Raw genomic sequence first — 20,400 nt, 5'->3', positions numbered from 1 at the left:
CAGAAAAAAAAAACACTTCTGGAATATATTAGATTTTATTTTATTTTTTTTTTATATTTGATCCATATCTCTACGGTTGGGACAGACAGCATAATGAGGGAAACACTTGGGCTGCCCTGCCCACAGAATTAATGATCTTTCTGATAAGTTTGATAAAAATCAAGAGTTTCCTTTTTGCAGGCTGAATAAAGCTCATTTGTGTGCGAGAGTCAAGACTTGAATGTTGTAATAAACAGAATGGAATGGAGGCAGGCAATTAGTGGTGGAATTTGTGTTGGCTATTTAAGCATGTCAGTCACTACACTGCTTACACTGGGTCTGGTCCTGGAGCAATGCCATGTCAAATGACCCTGTAACTTCTTGGTCACATTAAAACATCCAAAACCATTTCATCATTTCCCACTAGTGGAGAAAAATCTTAAACGTAACTGTAACCCTATCTTCAGATTAGGTAAATTTAACATGTTTTTAGAGGGAACAATTGATTCATTAATGGTAATGCCTGTAAAGAGTCTAGGTAAGAGTTGAGCATTTTCAGTCACTACAGTCAATAGCATTTTGTAGGCAATTCAGCAACAAAAGGTTGAAACTGATCATTTGAAGAAAAAGAAAAAAAGAATTGTTCCATGGTTGGGAGGACAATGAAGAGGACAATATTGGCTATCCAGAACCAGATCCAAGTGAGGACTGTGGCTCGAGTCAGTGGGCATTCAGGCCTTCATAAGTGCATTCACTACAGCTCGGGCATTGAGGCTGCGCAAGTCACTGTATGTCTGTCCAGTACCCACGAAAACAATGGGCTGACCTGTGATGTAGGTCATGGAAATTGCAGCACCAACCTACAGAGAACATACAAATGAAAGGCATCAGTCTGCTCCTTCACAAAATCTTTTGTTCATATGCAAACATTCAGATTATGAAGTGGGCAAATACATGTGCAAAAAAAAAAAAAAAAATATATATATATATAAAATGTAGTAATATTAGGAAAGCTCCTACCTTATCATCAATGGTGTCAAACTTTGTGAGAACAATGCCATCAATGAGTCTTGGGTGATCAGACATGGAATGATCAGCAAGTGCCTGATTAAATTTAACCTACAGACACATTTAGAACACAAATTATTCACTAACAAGATTTAACATTATAAACTCATCTGAAGTTTCTGAACTGTCTTTTTTTTTTTTTTCAACTTTCTGTATAACAATTTTATTCTATGTCATTTTGGACTGTGTGTCTGTTTGCCATTTGGGGGCAGTTATGGGCTGGAGGTTAGGGAACCAGCCTTGTGACCAAGAGGTTGCTGGTTTGATCCCCAGAACCGCCAAACTACTCCCCAGGTGCTGCGGATAGGGCTGCCCACCACTCCAGGCAAGTGTGCTCAATGCCCCCTAGTGTGCATGTGGTGTTTCACTTAACAAATGGGTTAAATGCAGAGGTGAAATTTTCCTGTTGTGGGACTAATAAGGATCACTTAATATAATTCCAAGACAAGGTGAACGTCAGCTAGAATTTTCAAGTTATGTGATTGAAAAAAAATAACCGAAATGGAAAAACAAGGTTTTGTTCCAACAATTATGATATCAGTATTAAAAGGCCTAGTAACAAACAGCCTGTTTGTAAAGCGAGGCCGGGAAATGGTTACATAGAAAATCAACGTGTATTGTTTTACTACATAAGACCAGCCCAGATATAAGTGGTCACATTGTTTTTAAAAATATATATATATAAACAGTTCATTAAGGATCATTTAATGACAAACCTACGTCAGACATGCAAAGGCATTAAGGCACCTACTGACACCACCACCACCAGAGTGAGGGGGCTACACTGCACTGCAGTTTCAACTATTTGTTGCCCTAAACACCTGATCTGGTGATTATGAAGCTCTCCATGACTGAAACAGGACACCTGAGACTGTAAAGAACAGTGGGTTCCCAGTACTGGGACAGAAAAACAACTGTTCTATAAGACTGTCCTTTGTACTGGCAATACCCACAATGTGTTCTGAAAAGCAGAAAAATAACCTCTCGCAATTGCACATACAAATTCATCATGGAAAGAGTGCAGCGCTTACCAGCTGATCCACAGCCTCATTGCCCACCAGGGCTTCTCCTACAAAAAGCACCAGGTCTGGAGTATTGACAGCAATAAGTTTAGCCAAAGCAGTCATCAGTGGGGCGTTATCCTGCATACGTCCAGCCGTGTCAACCAGCACAACATCAAAACACTGGTTACGGGCTGACGGAGAAAAAGAGAATCATAAATATAAATGTTAAAAGGTATATTTTAAATTTTACTGCTGTTCAAAATACTAAGTTCAGTTGGTAAGTGGCTCCTTGCGGATCATCTGCCTCCATCTTGCCCTATCCATTGCCTCCTCTACTTTCACACCAACCATGTCCACCTTGACTACATCCATAAACCTTCTCTGAGGTCTACCTCTTCTCCTTCTACCCGGCAGCTCCATCTCCAACATTCTTTGCCCAATAAATCCACTATTCCTCTTCAACACATGTCCAAACCATCTCAAACTGGCCTCTCTGGCTTTATCTCCAAACTGCTCCACCTTCACTGTCCCTCTGATCTGCTCCTTTCTAATCTTGTCCATCCTTGTCACTCCCAACGAAAATCTCAGCATCTTCACCTCCGCCACCTCCAGGTCAGCCTCCTGTCTTTTAGACAGAGCCACAGTCTCCAAACCATACATCATAGCAGTACGCACTACTGTCTTGTAAACCTTCCCTTTCACTCTTGCTGCTATCCTTCTGTCACACATCAGCCCTGACACCCGTCTCCACCCACTCCATCCTGCCTGCAATCTCTTCCTCACCTCTTTTTTGCACTGTCCATTGCTCTGGATGGTTGACTCAAGATATTTGAAGTCACCTTTCCAACTGCCACCCTCTAATTCACACACATGTATTCCGTCTTCTCTACTGACCTTCATTCCTCTTCTTTCCAGTGCAAACCTCCACCTCTCCAGATTCTCTTCCACCTGCTCTCTACTCTCACCACAGATTACAATGTCATCTGCAAACATCATGGTCCATGGAGCCTCCTGCCTGACCTCATCTGTCAACCTGTCCATCACCATTACAAACAAGAAGGGGCTCAAAGCTGATCCCTGATGTAACCCTACCTTCACCTTGAAACCATTTGTCCCTCCAAATGCACACCTCACTTCTGTCTCACTATCCTCATACATGTCCTGCACCACCCTAACCTACTTCTTAGCTACATCTGACTTCCTCATACAGTACCACAGTTCTTCTCTTGGCACCCTATCATATGCCTTCTCTAGATCCACAAAGACATAATGTAGCTCCTTCTGACCTTCTCTGAACTTCTCTACCAACACTCTCAACGCAAAAATTGCATCTGTGCTACTCTTTCTGGGCATGAAACCAAACTGCTGCTCACTGATCTGAACCTCTCGCCTTAGCCTTGCTTCAACCACTCTTTCCCATACCTTCATGGTGTGGCTCATCATCTTTATACTTCTTTAGCTACTGCAGCTCTGCACATCACCCTTGTTCTTAAAAATGGGGACCAGTACACTGCTTCTCCACTCAGGCATCCTCTCACTCTCCAGGATTTTGTTAAACAACCTGGTTAAAAAGTCCACTGCCTTCTCTCCTAAACATCTCCATACCTCCACAGGTATTCCATTCTTCATCCTTTTTAAAGCTGCCCTCACTTCCACCTTATTAATACTCTGCACTTCCTGATCCACTATCTCTCCCCCCATTATCCTCCTCTCTCTCTCGTTTTCCTCATTCATTAGTTCTTGAAAGTACTCCTTCCATCTACTCAACACTCTCTGTTCACTCACTAGTACATTTCCCTCTCTATCCTTTATCAGCCTAACCTGCTGTACATCCTTTCCAGCTCTATCTCTCTGTTTAGCCAAACGATACAAGTCCTTTACTCCTTCTTTACTGTCCAGCCTCTCATACAGCTCATCATAAGCCTGAGCCTTTGCCTTTGCCACCATTCTTTTCACTATGCGACTAGCCTCACAGTACTCCTGTCTACTTCCTTCATCTCTCTGGTTATCCCACTTTTTCTTAGCTGCCTTCTTCTTCTGAATACTCTCCTGGACTTCCTCATTCCACCACCAACTTTCCTTGTCTTCTTTCCTCTGACCAGACGAAACACCCAACACATTTTTGCCAGTTTCTCTCACCACCTTAGCTGTAGGTTCCCAGTCCTCAGGTAGCTCCTCACTGCCCCCAAGGGCCTGTTGCAATTTTTCCCTGAACTGCCTGCTACCATCCTCCTTCAGCTTCCACCATCTAATCTTTGGCTCTGTCTTCACTCTCTTCCTCTTCTTTGTTTCTAATCTCATTCTACAGACAACCACCCTATGCTGCCTTGCTACACTTTCCCCTGGTACCACTTTACAATCTCCAATCTCCTTTAGGTGGCATAATGACATAGGTGGCATATAATCCACCTGTGTGCACCTCCCTCCACTCTTGTATGTCACCCTGTGTTCTTCCCTCTTCTGAAAATACGTGTTCACCACAGCCATTTCCATTCTCTTTGCAAAATCTACAACCATCTGACCTTCTGCATTTCTGTCTTTCACACCATACATACCCAGCACCTCTTCATCCCCTCCGTTTCCTAGGGACACCATCTACCACTTCATCCATCTTACTCCAAAATTCCTCTTTCTCCTCTAACTGACAACCAACCTGTGGTGCATATGAACTGACCACATTCAAAATTACACCATCAACCTCCAACTTCAGGCTCATGATCCTGTCTGACACTGTCTTTACATCCAGAACATTTTCCCAAGCTGTTCCTTTAGGATTATCCCTACTCCATTTCTCTTCGTCTCTACACCATGATGGAACAGTTTGAACCCACCTCCAATGTTCCTGGCCTTGCTTCCTTTCCATCTGGTCTCCTGAACACACAGAATATCTACCTTCCTTCTCTCCATCATGTCTGCAAGCTCTCTGAACATAGGGACAATGACTGGTAAAGGCAGAGTCCCTACTCTAACCTCCACACTCCTGCCTTTCCTTCTCTCTCGCTGCCTTCTAACTCGATGGTCTTCGACCTACAGTAGTCCAATTTCCACCGGCACCCTGCTGGTCAACAGCACCGGAGGCGGTCATTGTTAACCCAGGCCTCAACCGATCCGGTATGGCAATCATATTCAGTGATCCGCATGATAGTTTTGGCACAAGTTTTACGCAGGATGCCCTTCCTGTCGCAACCCTCACCATTTATCCGGGCTTGGGACCGGCACCAGAAGTACACAAAGTACACCCCTAATGGCTTGTTTATTAACTATATATTAAATAGATGTAGTAAATAAACCACAGTAAGTACCTAATAAATATAATCCAACAAGTAAATGCCATGCAGACAAGCTGAGTGTGTTTTATTTGTGACACATAGATTTTACCAAAATAAAATATTTTATAAAATGTAATTATATAAATATTAGAACTACAGGTGAGTTAGGATAGATTTAGTTAGTATCGGTACTCAATATAGGCCGATACTTAAGGAACGTGTATCCATATGTACACAGTATTGGAATATAGATAGTAAAACTGACACATTAAGCTGGTTTTGGGCAATATTTATGAAATTAAATATCATGATATTTTCAAAACATGTCACAGTATCAGATATCAATACCTTTGGTAATAGAGTGTATATATCATGCACATGCACATGGACACTAAATTACACTTGCGATTCTGGTTGTTTCTGCGTATAAATAACGGTTAATCCTTACTTTTCCTTGATAACAAGCAGCGTAACAGGACCTAAAGTACTGTAGTACCTTACTGAAGACATGAGAGAGGCCATAATTCTGCTACAAGAAGTGCTCTTTATTTACACCAGCAGAAAAGGCACCTACAGGTGAGGTGAGCAGTAGAGCCCACTGTGCACCTTTGCATAATGCACCTCCTTACCCAAAACCGGGCCTGCCTCAGTATTACAAGAATGCTATGACCACATAATATCGCACAGCTCAGTGTTTTAATTTTCCCAACAGGAGCAATAACACACTTGTAACAACAAAATTTACCTAACACTACATAACGTAACACTACAGTACTAATTTATGACATCACAATGTGACTTTCATTTCTCTTTCATTTCACTGTTTAAAAGGTAAGGTCATGTAGTGGAGAGGAGTCTGTCATTATTTTGCTGAAAGAACAAAGCTTCATCAAATATACAATCACCTATAAAAATGTCAAACAGCCTTCCAAAATGTCAGAACTAGGCTTATCTTCAACACACTTGCCTGATCTTTCTTGCCTTTAAAACTTTAACTGAGACTGCCTGATTCCTATGCTTGTGACCATGTGTGGGCTCTGCACATTCACTGCAGGTTAAAGTGATAGAAATATTTACATTTGATAGTAAAATACAACCATTTGTTCAATTGTTGTTAGTTTGTTCTTTGATTTTATGATTAGTCTGTGATATTTCTTGATTTTTCCACTGACAATAAAAACCAAAAACGAGAACGGACTCATTTTCCAGTTTTTGGAAAAAATACCAATACTGCTTTTGAATCGAATGGCCTAATGATTTGCGGAACGGGACCTATTTTTCTCTACATCTTTTAATTTTTTGAACTCCAGGTGTGGAAGCTCCTGTTTTTTTTTTGTTTTTTTTTACTTTTTCCTCCCAATGACTTTCTCCAAGTCTCTGACTTTTGCACAGTACTGCAGTTAACTGTCAGGTCCTGGATACCATGAGTAAAGTGCACAGAATACAATTTGAAACCTAAAAACGAACATCTTGGCATCATCTATATTTAATGGGCATTATGTGTTCAATTTATATCGCCAAAATAGAAAAGCGATATCCCTGTGAATATCTACTATTTCACTACAATCTACTGTCAACACTAAATTTACCAAAAGTGTGTAGTGAAGTGTTACCATAGGCAATAGCCTCCATTGCAATGCCAGCAGCATCCTTGCCATAACCCTTTTCAAACAGCTGGACAACAGGGTGACCTCCGTGCTGTTCTGGTGGGTGCAAAGAGTTGAGCCGTCGCTGGTGTGTCCGCAGCTGCTCCACTGCACCCGCGCGAAACGTATCACATGCAGCAATCAGGACAGTGAAGCCATTCTCAATCAGCCAGTAGGAAATCTATACAGAAATCACATGTAATTATGATCTCTATGTTCACAGAAAATTTATCAGTCAAATTAGCCAGTTTAGTGGTTTTTATTTATCTGCTAAACCACTAGTTTAATAACCCACCAATCTTGAAGCCACTACACTAAAAGCAGCAAAGCAACGTTTAAGCTACCAATTAGCACATACTTTGCTTAAATAAAAAAAAAAATCTGCTTTGCTCATAGTTTGTTTAAAACCAACATGGGCGTTTATTTCTAGTAAGACCCTGTAAAACAATGTTTGGTCAGCTGCAAAAAGTATTTACTGTCTTTATCTGTGTAAATCTAGTTTAACAACTTTGACAACATGTACATTATCAGGTTAAAGTGGCACATATCTGATTTTTGGCTTACGGAGAACAAGGAGATGAGAATTCGAATTGGGAATTGCAGATAAGATTCCATGCACAAAAGTAAATCACGTTTTGTAATTTGTGTTCTCTTTCATTTTGTAGTCCATGTCCAATACAGCTTTAACCTTTCATAGACTGGTAAAGTGTGTTTTATTTAACCTTTAGAAAATATTACCAAACCATAGCTTGCTAATGCAAGCTAATGTTTTTTTTCTTGTGATGGTTTGGTAATTCTTTAGTTAGTTGCACTGAAATAAGTTTTGAGAGAAAAGTGCCATATGGACTAAGAGGCTTTTCAGCATGTAGACTCAAGTCCGGAGCTTAGCATGCAGGTTAAGTTATAGGGTTAAATACAGCATTTCAATCAATGTTCATAGGACCTTTCTCTTTTGTTTGCTGGAAAAAAAAAAGCTCTGATGTGTATACCAAGACATTTCCTTGCGATAATGATACTGGCCAAAGCAAATCTCATCTGCTTTGTTTTGAATTAATGTGAAAACACTGTTGAAACAGTATCCAGGATGGTCTGACCTTAGCGAGGTTGGTGGATTTGCCGACACCATTGACCCCACAGAAGGTAATGACAAAGGGTTTGCGCTGAGCACGTGCCTCTAGTACATCTCTCAGAATGTCTACTCGCCGCTTTGGCTGTAAGATCTGCACCAGAGATTCCTGCAGAGCCTGTTTCACTGTAGAGGCCACAGCTAAAGAGAGGGTGGCAGATAGAAGAGAGATAGAAAGAGAGGCAAAACAGAAATGAGGAAAAGGGTTGAAAGACAGTCTAGGGAGTAGGGATACATCGATATCAATAAAATCGGGCCGATATTGTGCTCATTTACTTGTACTTATAAAATAGACTAATACCAACATTCCAATACCTGCTGATACCGTGTGACATTACACAAGCATATCCCTTAGATGTTTATAGAGACACTCCATGTTGCATTCAGCCAGGCCCATCAGCGTTGTGCAGAATCCCAACTCCCCTTCGCATGCACATACACTATATTACCAAAAGTATTCACTCACCCATCCAAATTACTGAATTCAGGTGTTCCAATCACTTCCACTTCTACTTGATGTGACTCCTGCTGCCACTGAGCTACAGAGACTGTTCAGATGTGCTTTTCTGATATGGAACAAAATCTACTCATCTCCACTACAGCGCTACTTGATCCAATATAATGTTAAATATTATAGCACAGTTAGCTAATGCAACTTTTTAAAATGAGCTAAATGTAATAATTTAAACTGTTAAGATTGCACACATTTACACTTGTGTATACTTAATACACAGCTACTTAATTCTAAGTAAGTTACTCAGCATGGTATTGGACTCGGCATCGATGAGTACTAAAAAAAATATGTACACAAAACGAAAAAAAAACCCAGCATCGATGTATCCCTAGAAAAATGGACCATTATGCACATTATGTGCATGCAAGTGAATTGGATTATGTTTGTCATATTTAGCAGAACAGGAACATACAAATCTGAGTGCTGTAGGTGTACTCACTGGTGAAAGTGCCCATGACCTTCCCTTCCAGTTTCTTGGCTACAGAATCACACAGCTGAGAGGCAATGTCGGCTGCTACATTCTTAGCTTAAAAATAAAATTTGTAAATATCTTGTATTAAAAAACCTTGTGATCAAAATTCTAAGTGTTGACCCTGCTTCCAAAAAATTCTGATGTTTTTACGAAAAAAATTATGCTCTTTGTATAAACATCGCTCAAACCAAGACTCAAAGCAAACCTAAACCAAGATACAACTTGTATTATGAAAATTGGTAGGACCGTCTTTGTTTATATGAAGAACATTTGATTTTTAAGAATGTATATAAAAATGTATAAACATTTGTAAAAAGAAATGGTTATATCTTATATCTTTTTATATATATATATATATATATATATATATATATATATATATATATATATATATATATATATATATATACACACATACTCACATACATATATTTATGTTAATACAAATGATATAAATCTGTTTATATGGTGAAATTTCTGTTTTATTCAGAGGATTTTTGCTGTACATTAAGGCCATTACATTTAAAGGTAGAACCCTCATCCAGTGGACCAAAATGATTTTTTATAACTAGAAGAAGGGTTCAAACTGATAATCTGATGATCACTTCACTCCAATCTTATTATGAAAATTTTGCTAGAAGGGTTTTTGGTCCATCACCGCTAACACACAAAAATGCTGACAATGGCGGTTAAGACACTACAAACTCTACAGAAACATACATTTCTCATTTCACAGTGTAGAAGAAGTGAAGAAGAGTTGGTGTACCAATCAGGTGATCCTTCATCTTCTCTAGTATTGGCTCCATATCCTGCTGAGTTAAAGTTTTGGAGCCAACTAGCCCTTTCAGCATTCCAAACATGCCACCAAAACCCTTTCTGCCTCTGTGAAAGCATACAACAAATCAAGCTACAACAAATATTCACATGTATTCTATGGCTACTCTGACTGGGGTTGCAGCAAATCAAAATCAAAACAAAAAAGGCACCCTTTTCAGTCTATTTATACAACAATCAGGCCTGGCTGATGTATAGGATTGTTTGATTATAAAGCCTCGATTATTCTCACGAGCATGACATACTGACACCAAACTTTGGGGGGGGGTGTTGGGGGGGACACGTAAAATGACAAACTTTTCTTTCTTCTTGGATATCAAAAGAATGATGTCTGGTTGAATAATTATTAATAAACTTGAATGATTTTATTTGTTTTAAATATGTTTTTAATAATATTTTCCAATTAACGTGCCAAAATACACACACAGTAAAGTTTAATGATTTTTTTAACTTATCACAATTTGTATACTGCTGTCGACCCAAGTATTTTAAAAGCAATTATTAAAATGTATGTTTTGCAAAATAATTTTTTTGCCATTTTATCTATTTTACCACAACACACTGACAGCTGTTGAATTATTATTTTTTTAAAAAAACTTATACAACAAAAATGTCGTTGTTTTGTTCCAAATCCTTAAAGATTCATAGGAAAAATATTTAACCTGACTCAACAGTTAAAATTAATACAACTTTTCATTTAAATAGTAAATATTGCTTATAAGAAACATATGTGGACATGCTGCAGTCATGACACTTGAAGGTGAAAAATGGCAAAATCCATAAAATGGGAAAAAAATTTTGCTGTACCATACAGTACTCCAACTGATCTACTAAATAATATGAACATTTTTATTTGCGGGACACTTATAACACTCAAATATTTAAGAATTTTTTTTAACCTGTCTAATATTAGAAACCTGAAGTACTGATGCTCTGATCCATTGGTGATTGTATTTGGTCGCTACAATGCTGGGATTTGATCTTGCAATCTGCCAATGATTGAGCAAAACCCTAAACAGTTAAATCACTGCTCAGTATGAGACAGTCTCTGTGCAACTATGTAATAATGATACAGGCTAAAGTAGTTAATCTCAACACAAAATGTCTCATGTGAATCATGTAGATTTAAGGTTTTGATATTGTGTGGAGGGGGAAGTTGTTGGGTCCTGCTGTCAGCAAAAGGGAGGGGAAATTCCCTTGTTCCTCCATAGTACAGCAGCAGATTACAGTCATTATTCTGCTAATCCACATGGTACTTCATTCCTATGAGCCAATCAGAACCAAGTTAACATCTGGATTGTCTTCTTGAAGATCTTAAGCAGGTTCCCATTTACTTGGCTCAATTATATTATCTCTTCTCACATATATAGTCTCAAGTGTGCACAACAATGCTTAACTTTCATTACGATTTCTTCCTATGAAACGGACAGAGTTTCAGATTGTTGGTAATCAGATTTTTAACCCCTCAAAACCAAAATAGGCCATAAAATTTTCATAACACGGTCAGGCTCTACAATGCCTAAAGCACTCTACATGTTGTATGAGAACAGTATGTTTATACTTTTTTTTTATATAAAAACAACCCCCTTTTCATTCCATTGACCACTATTTGCTAAACAGCAGTAATACACCACTTCAAGCGGAACTACTTCTTTGGCAGAAGAAACTGTCAATACTCAAAACATACATTTGAAATAGCAACGCTTGTTTGATTTACTTTTTTTTTTTTTTTAACTCAAAATATCCTCGCTGTCAAGATCTACTGCAACCAAACCTGGATTCTGGATTTACTGGGAAAGAACATGATCTCTGAGTTAAATGGAACTCCTATTGCTTTTCCATTTGTTAAAAAATGCAAAGGAAGAAAATGTAGTCTCTCTCCATTAACACATTTGGGGGGGGGGGGCTAAAGCCTTTTGTGAGGCTTTAGCTATCAAATGCCACCTTTTTCAAATAGACATGTTCTCTAACTAAAATGTCTCACCCTTTCCTGTTGATATTAGCAGCTACTACTCTCTCCTCCACTTCTTCTTCTTCCTCATCCACTTCTTCTGAGGAGTCATAATCCACATCACGCAGGTCGCCCTTCATAGAGTCAACCTGAATTTGCTGGAAAAGAATATGAACTCCAAATTAAATTAAATGTACACCAAGCACTCATCTGCCTTTTCTTTGGGAAAAGTGTAAAATCAGTTACATAACACGACATATTCACATCCAAATCATCAGAAACAAATCAAGTCTAAAGCACAAATACAATTCTTTTTTTTATTAAAAGACTTAATTATATTTTCTGGATAGAAATTTATACGTACTGGTTCAGCTGGAGCCTCATTATCTTGGCCCTGGCTGCTATAGGAACCATTGCTATTGGTTTCACTGTAGTCTAGATCCTTACTGCTGGTACCACCCATCTCCCAAACTCTATTCTCCTTTTTCTTTGGCTTCTGGGGCTTAGGGGACTTACTGTCAACAATAAAACAGTAAAAATGACTTTTTTTTTTTTTTTTTTACACAATGTGTAAAGAATTCTTTACATGTTTTATATATGGTTTAACAATCACTTCTAAAGAACCATGCCATTTTAACACGAGAGAATAGAGCCATGGTCATTTAAAAATAAATAAAAAAAAATAAAATAAAAAAGCAGTCATCCATGTTCCAAATAATCTTAAAATATGCACTTAGTCTTTTCTGCTCTTCCAGTTGTTTGTCTGCGGATGAACACTTCTCTTCTCTGAATGATCTCCTCTTGTGACGGGCTCTGGTTCCCATTCTCCACAGCCTTCTTAGAGATGCTCTGAGAATTAGACTTGGCCTGTTCCCCACCACCTGCTTCAGCTTATTAATAGAAAAGAAAATAATAATAATAATAATAATAATGATAATAATAAACACACACACAGAATCACTTAAGTGTGCGTTCATGGCTAACATACTTGTGCTTGTTACAAAGAATTTCGTTTTTGAATCATTGGTTAATAAAAAAGCATGCATAGATTCTTTGAGATTACATCAGATCTGCTGTACTCTAGTTGTTCATCAGCAGTGAGTTCTGACTACAGGACTGCTGTCGGCTGGATGTTGTAAGGTAGATTGCAGGAGTGTATTTAGTAAATGGTTCTGGTGGGCTATCTCTTGCAGCAAGCAGCAGAAGATGGACTCAAAAATACTTACCCTAACTGACTAAGTGTCCTAGTGTAGCTGATCCATTAAAATATGCTGAGGTCGGACATCCCTAAATTTAATACCTCTAATAGTGAAAAAAGACATTCAGACCATTTATGACTTTGAATTTTCAATACCCATTTTAAGACTGTATAAGACTTATGGATCCGCAGAAACCAAGTTATAGCTAGCGAGTCACAAACTATAGTTCTTTTGAAACCTACTGTGACAACTGGTATAAAGTAACAAGAATTGTTGGCTTGTTAAATATCTGTATCAGTAAAAAACTGTAAACTGCAAAGACAAATAGAATATCTGTTCATAATTATTCACAACTCAAAGATTATTTTGACTTAGCAGACATTTTCAGTGAAAGATATTCAAACATCATTAAACTCATGGTTAATATAACATTACATATAAAGTTTTGCAAAGGAAACTACATTTATACTACAACCAAACTGGAATATAAACAGGTAAGAAACCAGCAAAACTGTGCAGAAAGATCAGCCCAGAAAAAATATGTAAGCAACCAGAACAAATAGGCAAATAAGAACAGCCTCTATGCCTAGAAGGCCTTCAAAGTAGTGAAAACTACAAAAAGCTAGTCCCAGTACCAAATGTATGCGTTACTGACAGTTTCCGCTATCAGAAAATCGTAAACTATGAATGAGAAAGAAAAAATGTCTTTATGGCAAAAGCAGCTCTTTATATTCTCTGTTTTCTCTGTCTCTTCAGTATTTGGAAACAATGACAACAGTATTTGCCACATATTGCTGTTTACAGTAAGCTATTGTCCATGAAAAGGTCAAATACTGTTATCATAACGCAATTTTAGATCTCTCAATACCTCAACCTGTATATGGAAATTAAGAGGCGGCAGCTCCATTGAAGGCTGCTGCTTGACTTTAGAACATATCTGTGCCTGCTGTAAGCGGATGAATATCACTGTTTAAGTAATACTCATTCAGCACTTTATACAAACTACAAAGAGATAGACCTACTGTTTGCCAATTTGAACAAATGCCCAATTTTGATAAAAATTTTCTGTCTCACCCTGACTCCCCTAGTACAGGTTTAATTGCCCCATCCATAAACCTCTAAAGACGCTCTCACTGTATTACAGTAGCACTTACAATGTGCAGATGTGTTTTTCTGGATTGAAACAAAACCCACTCTTCTCCACTGCAATGCAATTCGATCCAAGGTAACTAATGTAGCATAGCTAGCTAATGCATGTCATTTCAAGGATTTAACCAAGATACATTCCACTCATTTAAAATAGTAACTACTTAATGAAAAAAATGAATAGGTAATCCATTATGGACATGGTATTGGCGAGTACTATAAAATGTGTAGTCAGTCTGAGAAACTGTTATTTGATGCAACCGTATCGTTTACTGTGCATGTTTCTTCAGCCTGTGAAACAGTGCTGGCTCTCCTGCCCATTGATCTTAAGCGGAGTTGAAAAACACTGGAAGTGGGCAAAAATCTTTGGATGATTATGTTTCAAACAATGCCACTGACTGGATGTGCCTCCATATTTTAGTCACTTTAAAAATAAATAAATGAACAGTGAAGACGGATGGAGCTATCCACATCCCATGCTGCTGCACTCTGCAGAACACTCATCTAAAATAGTTCCAAACAGTAGGCTCAAAATTCAATTAATAGTTCAACAATTACGTATTGTTATTACCCCCAGTCTACTTGTTTGTGAACCCTGATGTAGTGTCTTTGTACAATTATGTATCAAAGATAATTCCACATACACAACATGTGCTGGCAAATAAAAATAATTCTAACTTCCTAACTACCTTTTTAAGACAAAATTGACAACTTTATGTAAACTGGTCTTTTATGGGCTATACTATACAAAAATCCGCTTACTATGGAAGTAACACTGCTGCAGTGCAGCACAGGTCAGTGAAGTATGTGCAAATCCTAGATGATAATCTCACCTTTTTTTGCTTGTTTATTCTTCTTGCCAGTCTGCTCTTTGCCTTTATCGCCTCCTTTTGTTTCAATCATAGACTTCACAGTTTTCTGAGACTTCTGGGACTCATTATAAGTCCTCATTGGCTTTTGAGGTCTAGCTATGCTTCCACCTTCTGCCTCACTACACACAAACACACATAATTTAAATAATTAACAATAACATTTATTTTCAAATGCATCTTAACATTTTCCATAAGCAATCCTCCCAGCTCAATTTAAATAATTAAAATGAAGAACATTAATTATGTCTTATGGCCATATCACAGAAAATTCCTATCATCTATCCTATTGTCAAGTTAAATATCCAACCAGTTACATATATTTCATAAATATATATTATGGAAACAAATCCTAAAATGTAATGTAAAAAATGTAAGTTACTAACACAAATTTTGTTATATGACCAATACCATTACACTAATTTGCTAATGATCATTATGCTACTCGTCACTGTATCCCAACATGAAACCACTGCATTTTCAAAAGAACATCAAATAATAGAAACGGTAAGTTAAAACTGATGTTAGGACATCTTTGGGGTTAGCCTAAAGTTAGGGGAGTAACTAGGAAATTGTCAAGTTAGGATAATTTTGTAAAACTAGACTTAGGATAAAATAATGAACTTGGGAAACATACTTCTGTATTAGTTATTGTCCTAAATCCAGTTCTAACTTAAGCGATAATGGTGACTAAACAGATAAGATTTCAAAATTAAGATGTTTTTGTAATACTGCCCCTGACATGACAAATGAATTATATTAATGATGACCAACCTGCATGCTTTCTAATCCTCAAGAGACTTACCGCAGAAGCCTGCTGAAGTCATCCTCAAACTCAAAATGATTGACCAAGAACTTAAGCGCACCCTTCTGCCCCAACTCATTTTTATAGCGATCTCTGAAGTGAAGCTGAACATCATCTATGAACTTGTCCACATATGTGAGCGTCAGGATTTTTTGAAATCCCACCTAAATTAGGAGAACCACAAGACAGAGTGAGGCTTTAAAGTGAGAAGCCCTAAAGTAATGGATACAATTGCAGACAGACATAGCTTTCAGATTATTTTAATGCTGTAAATCCATTGATAGGCAATAAACCACTTACTACAAACACAAGCTCAAATTCATTGTCCAGCTTGTACTTCAGACTCAGAGCATTATGAGTGAAGGAACTGTTTCCAGTGCGCTCCTGCATGTGAAAACATTAACAGTACATTAGAATATCATCACATACTAAACTTGGACTTAAGATAACCAACAGTGTTGAACCTGAAACATTCAAATCACTATGGAACAAGAATCAATGTATGCACTCAAATAGCTACACAATAAAACTAACATTCTCAGCTTATGTACTGCATACACAGCTTGTGTCCCTTAAATTGTGAAAACATACATACATTATATACACACACACACACACACATATATATATATATATATATATATATATATACATACATACATATACATACATACATACATATATATATATATATATATATATATATATATATATATATATATATATATATATACATACGCAAGTTAAAACTCTGCCATGCAAAGCGAAAGCCATTAAGCCGGGTGTGTTAGTGCCCATGGCATGGGTAACTTGCACATCTGTGAAGGCACCAGTAATGCTGAAAGGTACATACAGGTTTTGGAGCAACATATGCTGCCAGCCAAGCAATTTCAGCAAGACAATGCCAAGCCACATTCTGCACATGTTAAAACAGCGTGGCTTCGTAGTAAAAGAGTGTGGGTACTAGACTGGCCTGCCTGCAGTCCAGACCTGTCTCCCATTGAAAATGTGTGCCACATTATGAAGCGCAAAATACGACAACAGAGACCCCGGACTGTTGGGCAACTGAAGTTGTACATCAAGCAGGAATGGGAAATTATATATATATATATATATATATATATATATATATATATATATATATATATATATATATATATATATATATATATATATATATAGATAGATAGATAGATAATTGCCTTAAAAATTGGATCTGCATTGATCAGATGTTTAAATCAGAATCAATCATTGGCCAGGTATGCTATGCATACAAGGAATTTGGTTTTGGTTACGGTTACAGGAGCTCACAGTGCACTGTATCAGACAGACATTCACATATAGGGAATAAGATAAAATAAAACCTGCATCACTACCATCACTCACTCAGGCGCACACACACAGTCATATATGTAAGCCTTACAATGTGCAAAGTACGAGTCTAAAGTTAAAATGCTGGGTACAGCAGCAGTTAAAGGGTGTATATTGGCAGAGAAAGGGATAAATGAGGTGGCAGTCAGAAAGGTGGGGTAATATGGCAGGTGAGTAAGATGCTAGAATAAATCCGGTCAACATTTCAAACCAATGTTTGATGATGTATTTATTGTACTTCAACAGAGCAGAACATTCAAGCAATGCTTGGCTACTGTGCTAGGCTACAAAATAATTTCACTTTTGGTTATTTTTTTATTTGCACTTGTAACCTTAAAGAGGTAATTTTGTGACATCTAGATGTACACCCAGTTCTATATTTTTTACGTTTAAGTATCATCACCGGTAGGGGTGGGTAGCAAACAACATTTATCTTTACCATGTATCGTGCATGTCGTCAGGACTTACACTGACACTTATTAATATGTTTATAAAGAGAGCAATATAAGGCCTGTTTAAGATTAAGTGACCCTTATTAGTCCCACAATGGGGAAATTTCAGCTCAGCATTTAATCCATCTGGGCAGTGAAACACCACATACATACTGGGGGCAGTGAGCACACTTGCCCGGAGTGGTGGGCAGCGCTATCCGCAGCGCCCAGGGAACAATTGGGGGTTAGGTGTCTTACTCGAGGACACCTCAGTCATGTACCGTCGGCGCTGGGGATCAAACCGGCAACCTTCTGGTCACGGGTCCGGTTCCCTAACCTCCAGCGACTGCCCCATATTACCCCATATTACCCTTATGTTCCATTGTGTGCTATACATTTTTTTAAGGCATTTGACAGACACTCTTATCCAGAGCGACTAACGATTTGATTATTTTTACACACTTGCACTTAGTGAAAAAGTTTTTAAGTGTGGATTACATTTTTCCATATTTCACACGCCTTGCAGCTCACTACTACTACTGTTTACGTCACAAGGCAAGTAATGGCTAACCGAGCAAGAAGGTTGATTTTCTCTCTACTAGCGACAGGTGGGAATCAGAACGAATACATGTATATTTATACTTAAACCAATTAATGCAGAGTATACTGTTCATTTTTCAGCTAATTAAAGAAATTGAATTTAAAAGACACGTTGGTCTAATATGCTCGCTACTATGACAAAGAGATGAGGGAAGGAGTACTTATTTACTAGATGACAATGACAACATTTATCCACTTCAATCGTGACTAACTGTCTGTCTTACCTGAAGAATTACTGAGCGGATGAGAGCGTTCACGGGGCCTGCGAAAGACTCAGAAACCCCAGCGCCCTGAAAACACCACAACACTATGCCCCCCTTACTAAAGATGGCGAAGAAGTCCAACATCTTCCAACCACAGACTTAGCTTAATACTTTCAAAAGCGAAACAAACACTACAAATGGCAAAAAGTAGTACAAAATAAACGTGCCCTAAACTTTATATGTTTACTCAAACCACTACCAGCGGCAGCAGCTGCCACAACTCTACGTTATACACGTCAGTAGCAAAACCAGGAAATGACGTTCTCTTCCTGCTCTTCCTGTGAAGCCACTACCGTATCAGAGAAAGGCGAAAATTTCACATTCATAAAATTCTACAAAAAAAAACCAAACCTATTTTCACAGTTTAAAATAGAAATGGTTCGTTATATACATTCACTGACATGACTGAAGAAAAGTAAATGTGAACTGTAAACCCTTAAATATTGCAACGCCTTCATATTTCTGCCTATTAATCTTTTTTTTATTTATTTACATATGCTACCCCATACGTTTTTTATTTTTTTTCCTTAATTTTTTTCTAGCACTGATGGCTTAACCGTCAATCATTTGTACTATTTAGAACGTCGCAGAATCCAAATACACTGTTTTATAGACCACACGGCCGCTGACGTAGGACAGGAAATGAACCGCTGAATGAACCACTCGCACATGCGTGTTCACGTTATTATCAAAGTCGTTATAGGACATACATAAATGCAGAATTTAAAAAACTCCCAGTTGGGTAGTATTCCAAAATGGGTTGGCTTTGTTTTACAAATCCTTAAAATTCATGTACATCTCTTTGAATGGGGAGAGATCAAAATACCTTGAAACTTAATGTAAAGATAACCTTTAATAACCTTTAAAAACGTAATTACTGATAAAATCTGACAAAAATCTCAGTTTGCTCAGTAATGCACAAAAATGTGCTAAATTATATTGATTATCTTTCTGATTTCCTAGAATTGAAAAAAGGTAGGTTACAGAAGAATCAATATGAAATGTCATAACATCTATTGTTATATCTTTAACATCTTATAAACACATATTTGACCTGAAAGCCTAGAAAATGTCTTAATAAATGACATCATTACGTTCATATATGTATGTATTATTCTTCATATATATGAAGAAGGATCTCTGTCTGTGTTCACGTTTTTTTAAAACTATATGCCCATTTTGAATTTGATGCCAAAACATGTTCCAAAAAAGTTGGGACAGGAGCAACAAAAGGCTAGTAAAGTTGTGTAAAGCTTAAAAAACACCTTGTGGTTTATTGGCAACAGGTCAGTTATACGATTGGTTGTACAAAAAGCATCCCAGAGAGGCTAGTGTTTCAGAAGTAAAGATGAGAAGGAGTTCATCGTTCTGTGAAAGACATTGTGCAAGCAAATAGTGTGACAATTCAAGAATAATGCTTCTCAATGTAAAATAGCAAAGAAAACTTTTGATTTTCATCATCTAGTCCAAAAAACAGTATTTGCTGGCCATGATCTTTGAGCCCTCAAATGGCACTGCATTAAAAATTGATATGATTCTTGTAGTGGAAATCACTGCATGGTTTCAGGAACACTTCTAAAAAACAGTTTGTTGCTGCATCTACAAATGCAAGTTAAAACTCTAAAATGTAAAGAAACTGTATATAAACATTATCCAGAAAAGCTGCTACCTTCTCTGGGCCCAAGCTCACTTAAAATGGACTGAGGGTGTCCCGTGGGGAAAAGTGTCCCGTGGTCCGATAAATCAGCTTTTGAAATTCTTTTTGGAAGGCATTGTCCTCAGTGCTAAAGACCAGCTTGTTATCAGTGCACAGTTCAAAAGCCATCATCCAAGATGAAATGGGGTGCATTAGT

The 20,400-nt window shown here is 37.7% G+C and overlaps 1 protein-coding gene across 2 annotated transcripts; it reads right to left on the bottom strand.

The window, feature by feature from the left end:
• Positions 1–19: 19 nt before the first annotated feature.
• On the bottom strand, positions 20–18,802 carry srpra (SRP receptor subunit alpha). 2 transcript variants are annotated; one of them, XM_017723445.2, is made up of 14 exons: positions 18,509–18,802; positions 16,183–16,266; positions 15,883–16,046; positions 15,042–15,199; positions 12,597–12,753; positions 12,228–12,378; positions 11,897–12,021; positions 9,845–9,960; positions 9,046–9,132; positions 8,061–8,233; positions 6,934–7,147; positions 2,079–2,242; positions 1,000–1,098; positions 20–839 (listed from the first exon to the last, which is right to left on the bottom strand). In XM_017723445.2, the coding sequence occupies exons 1-14, from the start codon at positions 18,629–18,631 to the stop codon at positions 711–713; spliced, it is 1,944 nt and encodes a 647-aa protein (XP_017578934.1). In that variant the 5' UTR covers positions 18,632–18,802; the 3' UTR covers positions 20–710. The 2 variants fall into 2 exon arrangements, with proteins under 2 accessions (XP_017578934.1, XP_017578935.1); XM_017723446.2 differs by lacking the exon at positions 9,046–9,132.
• Between the last annotated feature and the right edge of the window lie 1,598 nt (positions 18,803–20,400).

The sequence above is a fragment of the Pygocentrus nattereri genome, chromosome 7 (genome assembly GCF_015220715.1).
Source record: "Pygocentrus nattereri isolate fPygNat1 chromosome 7, fPygNat1.pri, whole genome shotgun sequence".
Taxonomy (NCBI): Eukaryota; Metazoa; Chordata; class Actinopteri; order Characiformes; family Serrasalmidae; genus Pygocentrus; species Pygocentrus nattereri.
Note: the sequence above shows the minus strand (reverse complement) of the source record. Positions and strands in the feature narration are given on the sequence as shown.

Excerpts from the sequence above, each read along its gene's own strand:
- srpra (XM_017723445.2), bottom strand. The coding sequence starts at position 18,631 with ATGTTGGACTTCTTCGCCATCTTTAGTAAGGGGGGCATAGTGTTGTGG. Across the intron at positions 16,267-18,508 it reads TCCGCTCAGTAATTCTTCAG|GAGCGCACTGGAAACAGTTC; the intron begins GTAAGACAGACA and ends TTTCACATGCAG. Across the intron at positions 12,754-15,041 it reads GAATAAACAAGCAAAAAAAG|CTGAAGCAGGTGGTGGGGAA; the intron begins GTGAGATTATCA and ends TCTATTAATAAG.